At 44.4% G+C, this 13,721-nt stretch overlaps 1 protein-coding gene across 2 annotated transcripts in view; it reads right to left on the reverse strand.

Moving 5' to 3' along the window:
* The window catches only part of psen2 (presenilin 2), a 46,261-nt gene that overhangs the window by 19,126 nt on the left and 13,414 nt on the right, over positions 1 to 13,721 (reverse strand). For both annotated transcript variants that reach the window (XM_083635349.1, XM_083635350.1), the window contains exons 7-9: positions 11,894 to 11,992; positions 11,678 to 11,734; positions 11,267 to 11,359 (exon numbers count right to left, since the gene is read on the reverse strand). In XM_083635349.1, the coding sequence (XP_083491475.1) occupies positions 11,267 to 11,359; positions 11,678 to 11,734; positions 11,894 to 11,992 (249 nt within the window). The remainder of the gene's footprint in view (positions 1 to 11,266; positions 11,360 to 11,677; positions 11,735 to 11,893; positions 11,993 to 13,721) is intronic.

Here is a 13,721-nt window from a genome sequence, read left to right on the forward strand (position 1 = left end):
GGGCCGTAAGATAAAGATCACAGTTGCTCAAGTGACATCACAGTTGGGCAGTTGCAAATGCATTCAACACACACACACACACACACACACACACACACACACACACACAAACTGCCCGAGTGACATCACTTCCGTCACGGACACCGACCTCCAAATCTCCCCCATACACATCTCGCCAGATGCCTGAGTGACATCACAATCCCCCGCACACATACACACAAATAGAGGCGCTCCGATCGATCTGCACGCAATCTGTATCGGCCGATTTTGACCTCAAATATGCGATCGCTGATTGCAGATATTGCTTTATTAGTGGCCGGGCCAGCGAAGCGGCCCGGCCACTTCTTGTATTTGCCTTTATTATTATTATTATTTTTTTTTTTCTTCCTCCCGGGAAGTTCGACTTCCCATGGATGAAAACTAACCAAACTTTGCACAAAGGTCCAGTCCCATGCCAAACATCTTTGACACAAATTTGGGGCCAATAGTCCTAACGGTGGCACGACAGCGACCGTCTAAAGTTTAAAACTTAAAAAATTCATAAAAAATCAGGCATACGTGCTACGGCTTTGCAACTTTCACCGAAATGTGCGCCTAAATGAGGGGAAACTTTTGTACAATGCAACCTATGGCCAATTATAAAGTCTAAAGACTGCAAAACTGCAAAAACTGCAAAAACGAATTAAACCCTACTCCTCCCAAATTTTTTCTTCAAACGACACCAAACTTCAGTATCTGCATCGTTAGACTGTTCTACACAAAAGTATCAAACCAGATTTTCGATCGGTCAAAAATTGAGCCCACAGTGCATCAAAACGTTGAATTCTGGCCCCGTGTATAGCCTAATTACCTTAATTACCTTTGGCAATTAGGTTGTATTTGTGATGTCATCAGTCAGTCAAGCAATTGTGATGCCATCACTGATGTCACTCGAGCAATTGTGATGTCATAATATTTTTTTCCCCCATTGACTTGCATGGGGTTTCGAAAAATCTTGCAGTAAATTAGCTGTAATTCAGAAACCATAACAGCTACAGCTACGAAACTTGGTAGGGAGGTGCACAGAGGGGCCTTTTATTCTACACGAAAGAATTACACAAATTGAGCAGATGGTGGAGCTATAACAGCCCTCTTTACATTCTGGTCCATAACTTCTGAAGCGTATGGTCTATCATCAAACTTCTTTTTTCCCTGGATTCCTTGGGTCCTTCCGCATCTACTCATCTAGGCCACGCCCATTTCCGTCTGACTAGATTTTCCACCATTTTGAATTTGGTCCTAAACAGTTTTTTGGCGATTCCCCCTTGAAATTTTGTCCAGTCTTCACCAAACCAAAGCACACATCATGTGATGAGTGTCCTGCACAACACTGTTTCGTGGTATTTGAAAAAAGCACACCGTTGCTCGACTTCCAAACTTCTGTGGGTGGGGCCAATTTCACAAGAATCACGATAACTCTAGAACACAACGTGCGATCCTAACCAACCTTGGTCCAGGTGTGGAAGGATGTACTCTGAGCCTATAGGATAAATATTGTGTAATTTCACCTTTAGGGGGCGCTATAGCAGCATTCAGTACCTGTACCTTCTAAATTGTATTATTTTGAAGGGCGGCAGGAAGTGCTGATTCATTGTCATTATGGCCAACCTTCCTTCTTGTATTGACACTTGACACTTCTGAGCTGATTTCAAGGCTCAAGGCTCAAGGCTCAAAGCCTTGAGACTTGCCCGGCCACGACCCATTGCTGCGCAGCAGCTATAATTATTATTATTTTTGCCGATTGCATAGCCGATCATGCTGCATGTGAGAAACATGAGGCAGCCCATTTCTCCGCAGTTAATTGGTGTAAAAAAAACATGTTCATGTCTTCAATGTCTATAGTTTAACTTTCATATTGTGCTCTAACGTTTATATCATTGTGTTGCAAATCACACGCCTTGCTTTCGTCTGTTTTTTTACTACTAACCCCCACACCACACTGTCAACACACCCCTTACGTCTTTGAATCACACAAATCAGCCGGTGAATAGTAGAGCAGAGAGAAGGTACCTCCAGTCCTCGTGCCTACCGAGGCATTTGCATGGTGTTCAGTCCGCGTTTGATCTATATTTGCGTGTATCCTCGTAACGTTAATAGCTCCGGTTAGCTTTAGCTGTTTTAGCTGATAAATGTATAAAATAGTTTCCTTGGGTTGAAGTTATTTTTCTTGTGTAACAGGGAAATCCCGGAATGGAGTATTTTTGTTGACTGAACTGAACTGCATTGAACTGGTAACATGGAAATCCGGAAGTGGAATATTTTGTTTCTTTATAAACTGAACTGAGCGAACTGGATTGAACTATAAAGAACATTATTCTAGCCATTTAGTTCAACACAGTCTTGTACTCCAATTACCTCACACACACACAAAAATCATGTTGGCGGTTTCCTTTAGTCTACACAATATAAAATATTGATGTAGAAAAAGCGAAAATGTGCTGCACTTTCTATTTGATGCATGAAATGTAGGCCTATATGTAAATGGAAACTGTTCTATAATAGACTGATATAGCTGCTTAAAGAAATTATAAATTGGTGATCGGTAGGTGATCGGTCGGGCAGATATTTCTCATAGGCGATCGGTGGCAGAAAAAACGTGATCGGAGCACCCCTACACACAAATCTCTGGGAGTAACATCTCGTGCTCCTCCTACACACAAAGTTGTTTATAGAAGCGACGGCTGCACTGCTTAAAATTGAACGTTTTCAAATGAAAAACTAAAGCTATTGTATTGTAATTGTTTAATGGGTCACAGACAGTCAAATAGTGCATTTTAATCTTCTTGGTTAAATGACAAATAATCGGTTAATGAGGGTCGGTTGTCGGTTAAAAAATGTATAATAATTTTAATAAATACAATTTTCGCCATCCCTACTCTCTAACCAAAGTTACTTCCTTGTTTGCCTGAGGGAAATGCGCTGTGTGCAGACTAGTGATGCGCTGGCCGCAGTTATAACCGCGCTGACCGCGGATATCATGGGATCATAAAAATAAACATTCTAATTAATAGCGGATGGGTTGCGGGCGGTTGAAACGATGTATCATTAATGAGGAAAAATAATATGAATTACGTTCTCTAGTCTATGAACGTATTTCAATCATGAGAGACCAGAGGGTAGAGTTAACAAGCAAGCTTTATTCAAGTATGGCATGGCGATAAGATCTATGGCATGAAATGGCATGGCAACTCATTCTGATGGCATGGCAGCATGGCAACTAGTTCTTTGGCGTAATGACTCCGTGGTAAGATGCCTCTCTTCTTGAGACTTAGCATTAAGAAAGAAAAAAAAAAAAAAAACACCAACCGGTCTGCTTGCCTCAGCGATACAGCGGACGCTGGGCGGAATGCGACGCTTGTCGCCGACCGGTTGGCTTGGCGCACAGCGACTTACGAAAACCACCGACCAGGCGTGGCCACAGCGCTACAGCGGGCGCTGGGACTGCTGATTTGCTGAATGCTGATTTAGCATTTTCCGCCTTCGCGACTTACGCTCAGGCGGCGCTGGGATCTGAATTAGTGTTTTGGAGTAACCACGGCATTTGCCTATTGGAATCATTACTACCGCTGGCACTTTTTCACCCCTAATTACTTCAGCGACTTAAGATTTTAGAGACAACTCCGGGCTTCCGGGCTTTTAGCGACTTACGAAAACTACCGACCGGCTTGGCCTCAGCGATACAGCGGGCGCTGGATGGAGCCGCGCTGGTTTGCTGCGGCGCGCTGTATTAACATTTTTGGACTCACCACAATCTAGACCGGCTCCAGTGACTTACGCGCATGCGGCACTGGAAGGGGAACGCTTGTTCGACCGGCTTACTGCGCGCATTAGTACTGCTGCACCTGGCTTAATTCTGAGCATTACTACTGCTGCATGACTCTAAAAGAGGAACGCATGTTCGACCGGCTTACTTCTGAGCATTACTACTGCTGGTGCTATAACTTTAGCACCCCCCAAAACACTTGTTCCGCGTTCCACTGACATACTTCGGAGCATTGCTACTGCTGCACTATGACTTTAGACTCGCCCCTGCACAACGAGCAACTTACGGCGGCTTACTGCTGGCGCTATAATTTCGGGGAGACCACCACCAACAAAATGCGATGAAAGGGTGCTACTGCACGGGTTTGCATTTGCCATGCTGCTTAAGGAGGTTGCGGTTGCGACAGCGAGACTAAGCATTCAGCTTAATCAGAGACAATGAATTTAATTTCTAACCCCCTCAGCAATATTATGTTGCAAGGACCAGAACTGAATGAGTGGGCAGAGCTAAATGCAAATGCACCATGTGACTAGGTCCACCCTGAGCTCGATATTACGGGCCAATAATTTGTGGGGATGATCACATATGGGCCCTCTAAAGCCTTGTGACCGGTCCTGCTTACGCGACGGAATTAATCAATGACACTTATTTAAGACTTGAACTCTGGAAATCTTGTCCAGCAGAATAGCACGTTCAAATATTAGCAATTATAGGCATGCATGAACTAACGCCCCTTCCGGCATACCTAGCATTATGGACACTAGATGTTCAATTCGATAAATGAATGGGATTAATGCCGGAATGCAATGAATGCCTTTTCCGAGGCAAATAGAGGGACGCAGGTCTCTCAGCCTGATTGATATGACTGACATTCCGCAAACGGCATGATACCAAGAAGCATTATTATTATGAATGATGAAAGGATATGGTGACGCACGGTGTTGACGGCCCGGCGATGCCTGGAGAAGCCTGGACACCAATAGTCGCTGACGGTGCGGGAGCCCTGGTGGACGCTAAATGCTGGTTCTGCTGGCGACGGTGCGATCACTGCAGTCCTGGACTCCTATATAGCCAGCGCTTTAATGACCTGCACAGTTAACGTGACAAGGGCAGTGATAGCCTGAACAGATATTTTTAACTTGCAGCATTGTTACCGTGGAATAAGAGTATATGTGGAGCCGTATACCGATGATGGGCATCGCCCCGCAGCACAATTAAATATCCTCTAAATATCCCCTTAAATATATATCCCCTTCGCCGTGCAGCGGAGCACTTATGAAGAACTGCTGCGGGCATTTGCGGGAAAGCAGCGATAGAGAGGTCCTTGATGATTGAAAAGCTTATTAGGCTACTGTGACCTCAGTTGGTTTGCCATTTAATGAGGAGTATATTTAATGAGCAGCACAGCTTCTGTTTATTTGACTGAATGACTGAAGCATCATCTCGGAGAAACAGAACTCTCACAACATGCCGCGTGGCAAGGGATTTCGTTCTCAGATGCAGGTAGGGAACTGATTCTTAATTTAGATTATCTTATAGAGTTATTTAATTTCATGTTATTGGATCCGAAGAGACATTTAATGTAGCTCCGCCATCTCCTCTAAACTTGTCTCGAGCAGCAACAGCAGCATCAATATGGCTGTCAAAAGTCACAGCTGAAATGGTGGATGAACATTGGAATACGTAATGCTTCAATGTGTACCGTATTACAGCCCGAGGGAATTTACGTCAGTCACCCTTGCTGCATTGTATACACTCCACCAGCACATCAATTTCCACACACGGGGAAAACGCACACTGGACCAGTGCTACTCGAACACACCGATACTGTTACAAGGCTACACCCCGCAACCCCTTCGGCAGATCGGACCACGCCTCCATCCTGCTCGTTCCCAGGTACCATCAAAAGCTCAAGCAACACCCCCCGGCCTTCCGAACTGCCCACTGCTGGTCAGACCAATCAGAGGACATCCTGAGGGACAGCATGGGAAGAGTTCAGGGCTGCAGGGGACCTGGACGAATATGCAGAAACGGTAACAGGCTTCATAAGAAAATGCACAGAGGATATAATCCCCCAAAAAATAATCAAACTAATGCCAAACCAGAAACCCTGGATCAACAGTGATGTCCGTGCTTCCCTCCACGCCAGGACCACCGCCTTCAACTCTGGAACACCAGAGGAATACAAGCAGACAAGATATGCCCTCCGAACCACTATAAAAAGAGCACGGAGATAATATGGCAATATGCTAGAGTCCAAACTGGACTCTAATAACCCCAGGCATCTATGGAGAGGACTCCATGCTGCCACCGACTTCAAGGGGGAGAAACAGCAATCCCCCCACACATCACCCTCCCTGCCGGACGAACTCAATGCGTTCTACGCTAGGTTTGACCTCTCTGCCAGAGCGCCCCCCCTCCTCTCCCCCCCCACCACCCCACCACCTCCACCACCTACACAAACACAAACCATCCCCACAACAGCCTGTTCTCCCTGTTACCCTCAGGGAGGAGATACAGGGTCACAAAAGCACGCACAAATCGCTTGAGGGACAGTTTCTTCCCGCAGGCCACTAGACTCCTTAACATACACAAATAGTGTAGTAGCCGTACTGTACCGTACTGTAGATGCTACCATTATGTATGACTAATGTTTAATTGTATGTTTAATTAGGTATATGCTATTTGCATCTGTACGTCAAATACGTCAAATTTAAAATGTTTAAGCACGTCTAAAGTATGCACATGACGTGCACCTATGTGCAGTGAATATGCCACTGTCTCTGACTTGTCTTATCACTCTACTGCCTTATTGCTTGTTGTGTCAGGCTTGTTGTTTTTGAACTCATAAGCCCTGTTATATTTGTACTATGTTGTAAACGGAGTCCACAGCACAAGAATTTCACATGTGATACTTGTACTACGGAGTGACAATAAAAAATCTTGAATCTTGAACATTGCATTTCCTCAAAATAATGTCTCTCAAATTTTTTTTTTTTTTTTTTTTTTTTTTTTTATAAATGCCTTCTGTTAGTTTGTCAGTGGAAAGATTTTAGTACGAAAGAGCAGCAGTAAGCAGTAGCAGCAGGAAATGCTTTCATCAGCTCAGCAGTAACTTGACACGGCTCAGAGTGATGAGGAAACGGTAAAATAAAGCAGATATCTGAAAGTACAAAGCAAAACGCAGGTAAGACCACAGAGATGCAGTTAGAAGCTACAAAAGTACTGAGAGCTAAAATATATAATATATAATAAGAGAGGCTTTTAAAAACGTTATCTCTGTTCTCTTGCCTCTCCAGCACAGAGACATTAGTTCACATAGCTGATGGGGAGAGGGGGGTGCTTGTCACGGGTTGACTGCGATTAGGCAGCTCAGTCTGAGGCGGGTCCGGCATGCTTTGGCCCCACTTCCGCCTAGGTCCAACCGCAAATCTGAGGAGTTTTATTTTAATAGTGTTGACATTCCAAAACAACCCAATGGACATAAATCTATCCTGTCTGATGGATCAGTGTGGCTCAGTCACAGCACACAGACACACTGCTGCTGCCTAACATTTTTTATATAATCATTCAGTCATTTTACTATAGGATATAGGAATATAGGAACTACTGTGTGTGTGCTTCTCGAGAGAGAGGGTAACACCCATGTCCCCCTCTCTCTCTCACACACACACACATGCATGAGGGGGGTACATTTACAAGGCGCACAGGTGCTCCCGTGCGCAATCTAGTCAGAGAGTAGTCTCGCAGTGCCATCCGTAGATTATATCTAATGCGACGGTGGGTCTGACTACGTGAGACTAGTAAGAGAGTGGTGTCAGCGGAGCCCCAAAATGCATGACTCATATGACAATGAATAGCCAGGAAGGGGGCTTGCGCTACGTTTGAATGCATACAATAAAGATGATAAATAAAGCTACAATTTGATCCTGGAACCCTTACTTTTTTGTTACATATAGCACCCTAAGACCACAATATGTCCTCTAGGGTGGCATACGGGTGTATTTTATAGTACTTTTTTTGTATATATCTTTTACTCATTGGTAACTTCATCTCTCATTATAGGTTGAGTCCATGTAAATCCCCCCGTTCTCCCCATTCGGCATAGTTAGCATTTAGCTGCAAGGCCAGCCCAGGTAGACACGACCGGGGATTTAACCCCTGCAGTAAACACACATCTGAACAGATGTCTATATACCTGCTCTAGAATCCCCAATCCTGTATTGTAGAGCCGCAGCACCGTCCTTTGGCGAGTCAGCCCATTGAGATATGTTTTTTTTACCCCACCGCGCCAGCCGTAGTAAAAAAAAAAAAGGGCATTCCCACGCAGACCGACTGTATCTATGCGTACCAACATTTCATTCTTACTGAGAATTGTAACCCCTCAAATGCCAGTGTATATATAGTACAGTAAAAAACACAAAAAGTGAATTATTTTCCAGCCCATAAATGCAAAGTGGATTTTTCTTGGGGTGATTATTATAGCCTGGGATATGTCAAAAATTGGCTCGAACAGTTTTTTGCAGTGTTAGAATACATGAATCCGCTGATCTAAGGCATCTATATTCTACAGTATCCTGAACTAAAGGCCTCAAATTGACAGTTTTCATTAGTTGTGACTCAGTTCCATCTGCTGGCTGCATATGGCAACTGCATGAATTTGCATGCAGTTGCCATATCTTACCATCAGATGGCCCCCAGGCAAAACATGGAAAAAACTCAAACACTCTGAAAACTATCAATTTGAAGCCTTCCCTTCAGGTTAGGATGCAGTGCCAGGGATTTTAGCAAAAATCACAAATTCCTTGACTTTAGCCATCCATTCTGCAGTCAAGGCTTGAAATGTGTAATCTGCACTGTAAAATTCAGGTTTCCACCATTTTCCCAAGTTCGACATAGGGATCCATTTCCCATACATTTCATGTAAACTGCATGAAATTGACTGCTGTGCCATGCCTGGTTGAAATGGGGCAAAATATGAAAACAGTAGAAACTATTAATTTGAAGCCTTGACTCCAGGATAGATGCGTAACTTAAGATAATTCAACTTTTTTTTTTATGGCTGTAGGTATAAAAAAAGCCTTTTATCATAAAATTTAACATTAACAATAGGAAAACAATAAAAATTACTTTGAGGCCATGTGATTTTCACCAACCGCCATTTAATTTTCTTTTACAATTCCAATGTTTTTGGTCCAGGATGAGAGCATAACAAAATAAAATACTTGACTTTTGTGACAAATGGCTGGAAGTCAGAAAATAGCACTTTTTAGACTTTTTTTTTTAAATGTAAGTCAATGGAGGACACAATGTGTCTTTCGGGTGACAGGTGTAAATATTTTGACTTCAGGGTGACAGGAAGTGTCTCTAGGATGAAGAGTGGAAAACTTTTGTAAAACACCCCCAAAAAATGACTTTAACCTAATTTCAGACCATTGGGACTAAAAATCTCAAAATGGTCGCTATGTGAGTATAAAAGCAAGGCTAGGTTGAAACCTAGCATAGGGCCAGCGCGGAAAAGCGTTGACGAGCCTGTTCGCTGTAGCTGTTAGTGGCAAAAGTATGAAGGATACTTCTCAAACATAAATTTTCATTGCAGGATGATGTTGTGTGTTGGTGTAGGCTACACCTTAAAATCAAATAGCCTACGTGTTTGATTTTAAGATATTTTTTACCCCAAAAATAAATAGGCTATTTACCCCTGTTTAGCCCAATATGTTTGTTTCTTTTCATCAATAACCTAAATATCATATTATATTATCATATATTCTCTTAATTGTATTATATGATCTAATTTTATATCTTATAATGTATAATATACCATCTATATATAGATAGATTTATAGATAGCCTATATACAATTGGATCTGATCAGTGTTGTAGCTATACATTACTGATGTAAAATGTTATTTTAGGGGTAAAAAAAAAATCAAAGAAAATATTGAATACTAGAAAATCTGGCCCTCACAAACACAACAAAGAAAACATCATCATGCAATCAAATCTGTTTGATTCTGTAGGTTATTGATGTAACTATGTATTAGAAAACATTCACTTTAGTAAACGTAACACCCCCCCCCCCCCCTACCACCCACCCAGATTCCCTACTGCTCGTCTTTCTGGCGCAAGGCACTCTGGGTATTAGTGTAGTTATGGAAGCAGCACTGCCACCATTTTGGCCTGAAAAACATTAGCCGGAGTCAATAAGCTCGTTTGAAATTAGCAAGTTCTGCGCAGATTCGACCAGTGCCTTGCTTGGCCCGTTGCATGGTGGTTAGAAAAGTTGTCTGACTTGCTCCGCCTGCCTGACTGCGTGAGCCACGGGACTCTCGTGAGAGCGAGGCAGGCGCAGATTTGGAGCGAGGCGCCGCAGTTGCTCCCCACCAACTGCGCCCGACTGCACAGAGCATAGGATGACGAGAAACGCATCAAGCTGAGCGCCCATTGGTTCAACACAGGTGCATCACAAACCCACAGTGTGGGTGTAGAAACTTCAATTTTCTATCTATTCCAAGCTGTTACTCCATATTTTACATAAATACCACCTGTAATGCCTACATAAAAAAAGAAAAGTAATCTGAATGGCTGGGTCATTTGAGCAGTGAGTGTGGGTGGCGCTAATGCATGTTTTAACTTGTTTACAAACCACTGTTAAACAAAACTGTAGAAGAAGAAAAGCAGCAGTGAGTGTGCAGTCAGGGGTGTTCGACTTGTTGATGCCTCGCCTGACTGCGCTCGGCTGCTCTCGTCTGCTTTGCAGGCGAGGCAGCAGTCAACTCAAACGAGCCTATTGACTGTGTCGTCTAGTCTGTCCAAAATGGCGGATTAGCTGTGTGTTGGGGTGTCAGTTCTTTGCAAGTTATTTGGCAAAAGATGAGGAGGCGCTGGATGCGAGGTGGTGTTGGATACGTACTTTACAACCTGGATTATTTTGGACCAGAAAACGTCAAACTGGTGAGTTAAGTAAAGCTGGAAAGTGGAAACAGTTTGCAAAATGCTCTGGAAGGAGGTACGTTTCCTGCATTTCCTTGGCTATACTGCAGCGTACCACCCAAAGGCTCAGGCTTCCTCGGATTGGCGTGCAGATGACCAGATCGGCTCGCAGATCGGCACGCAAATAGAGTGGACATGTGGACATGTAGGCTCTACGGGGCAGCGCTAGCGCTGGCCCAAAAAGGACACACTGTGTCCTTAGGAGGGTAGGAGGGTTTTAAACGACTGTACCTTTCGAAGTACATCACAAACGGTCCATTTTGCTGCAAAATGACAACACTGCTTAATGCAGAACCTTACTTCCGAGAACTTTTGTGAGGTAAAAAAATTGGTCCATTGGAACGGAGGTGTCGCAACTCTTCTATTATAATATTATATGGCTCTGCTCCTACTTCTTTATCTAGTCGCACTATCTCCAGAAATAGTGGCAAAATGCGACTAAATGGTGGCACACTGAAGCCCTGCACTTACTGTCCTCCTCTAGGTCGCCGTCTGTTGAATAGTCCCTGGACTGTCTCTGTCTCTCTGGCTCCACCCCCTCACCGCTCTGCTCCGCCTCCTCGTCTGAGAAACAACATGGTGGCAGGATTGACATAAGATAAGAAAAATACAAAGTGACAAATTGTTCATTTTCAGGAACTAGTTGCATGATAAATTATTAATACAAACTAAAGTTATGCTTTTCAAGCGTATACTTTGAATATTTCTACCATTGAATGTCAATCTCTTATTTTATTTAGAAATTAAAGTTTTCCAGCTCGTTCTGTTTCACAAAGTGATGGAGACTTTCATGGCAGTTAAACAGTATTACAGTTGAGATAAGAAAATGAAGTAACAATAATTAGTATAAAAGATAATAACAATAAGAAAATGTGCAGAAACCTGAGCCTTGACTGGAGCGCTCTGTGGAAGCCATCCCCACCATCCACACCATGGCCGCTGTAACATGAGCAACACATTTCTCACGATTTAGCAACAAGCTGGTTATATAATCTACTCACATGAGTAGATGATAATGTGTGGTTATGCTCAGAGGAGTAGATGATAATGTGCAGTTATCATCACAGGAGTAGATAATAATGTGTGGTTATGACTCACAGGAGTAGATGAGCGCGGGAAAGATGGGCTCGTTGCGTTCCTGAGCCGTCTCCACCAGCATCCTGAGAGGACCTCTAGGACTCAACACGGCTACCAAGTCTGGAAGAAAACAGCAGTAGTAGTCTCCTCCTCTCTGTCCTCTCCCCTCTCTCACATTCCCCCTGCTCTCCTTCCCCTGCACCCTCCCACCTCTCCTTCTCTGTTCTCTCCTCCTCCACATTTCCCATTTTCTCCCCACCCTCGCCCTAATCCGGGCCCGTATCCTACTCCCTCCCTCCACCCTAGACCCTACCTCTACTCTGCCTCCCCTGTACCCTTCCATCTCTCCTTCTCTGTTCTCTCCTCCTCTCTGTCCTCTCCCCTCTCTCACATTCCCGCTGCTCTCCTTCCCCTGCACCCTCCCACCTCTCCTTCTCTGTTCTCTCCTCCTCTCTGCCCTCTCCTCCCTCTCACATTCCCCCTGCTCTCCCTCCCCTGCACCCTCCCACCTCTCCTTCTCTGTTCTCTCCTCCTCCACATTTCCCATTTCTCCCCACCCTCGCCCTAATCCGGGCCCGTATCCTACTCCCTCCCCTCCCCCAACCCTAGACCCTACCTCTACCCTGGCTCTCCCTCCCCTGCACCCTCATCTCTCCTCCTCTGTTCTCTCCTCCTCCACATTTCCTATTTTCTCCCCACCTCCCCCCTCTCCTCCCTCACATCCCCCCGCTCTCCCTCCCTCCTCCACTCTCCTGCTTTCTCCTCTTCCCGGTGTTCTTCCCCTTCCCCCTTTCCCCCACTACTCTAAAGCATAGTACACATTTTACTCCAAAGCATGGCACCCACTCTATCCTCTCCAATATTCCGCCACTATTTAAAGCATGGCATAGCATGGCAATATTCCGCCACTATTTAAAGCATGGCACCCATGCTCTTAGTATTTCGCCACTATTCAAAGCATGGCACCCACTCTTCCCTAAAGCAAGGCACCCATAAGCTCTATATGTGAACATGTGCTTATCTGGCAAAAGGACTCATTACTAAAGGCTTGCAGCCAATTAAATTAGGCATAGTTTGGTTGCTTAGAAATTGACATATGTCCGTTTGCAAGATGTGCGTCTATATTTCTCATTCTCTCCCCACCTCCTCCCTCCCCCTGCTCTCTTCTCCCCCACACCCCTCCCCCTTCCCCTCTCCTGCTCTCTCCTCTTGCTCCTTCCCCACCTCCTATACCCTCCAACATCTCCCATTCCCTCCCCACCCCATCACTCTCTCACATTCCCCCTGCTCTTCCCCCTTCTCCTGCTCTCTCCTCTGCTCTCTCTTCATTTCTATATTTTCTATATTATCAATTGTTCAAATGTTATCTTTATTCTGTATATTCTTGTTACTGTGTGTTAGCTAGAATCAGCTAGACATACTTTCTGTGAAGCCCTCTGAGACATGCTTGTGAATTAGGGCTATATAAATAAACTTGACTTGACTTGACTAGTTTAGTAGGAATGCTACGCTGGGCTGTATTCGATACTGCCTTGGTCGAGTCCAAGTCGAGAACAAGACCGGGGAGGACTTGAGAAGGTTGAGACAGATTCAAGTCCGAGTCATACCTACGAGTCTGAGACGAGACCAAGACCGCCAAAAATGGTTCTGGAGACTGAGAGCAGACTCGAGTAGCTACTACAAATGACCTGCCGTCTCCAAGTCAATGGGTTTTTTGAATGTGGTGGTTAGATGCCTGAAATAAGGTCTGTGGTTAACAAATGTTTATGATACTTGGAGGGTTTGATCAGCAAGATAGATTCATGTATTGACTGTGATAGACTCTGGTAAAGACAGGTGAGGTTAGATT

This window comes from Poromitra crassiceps, assembly GCF_964638095.1.
Source record: "Poromitra crassiceps genome assembly, chromosome: 4".
Lineage (NCBI taxonomy): Eukaryota > Metazoa > Chordata > Actinopteri > Beryciformes > Melamphaidae > Poromitra > Poromitra crassiceps.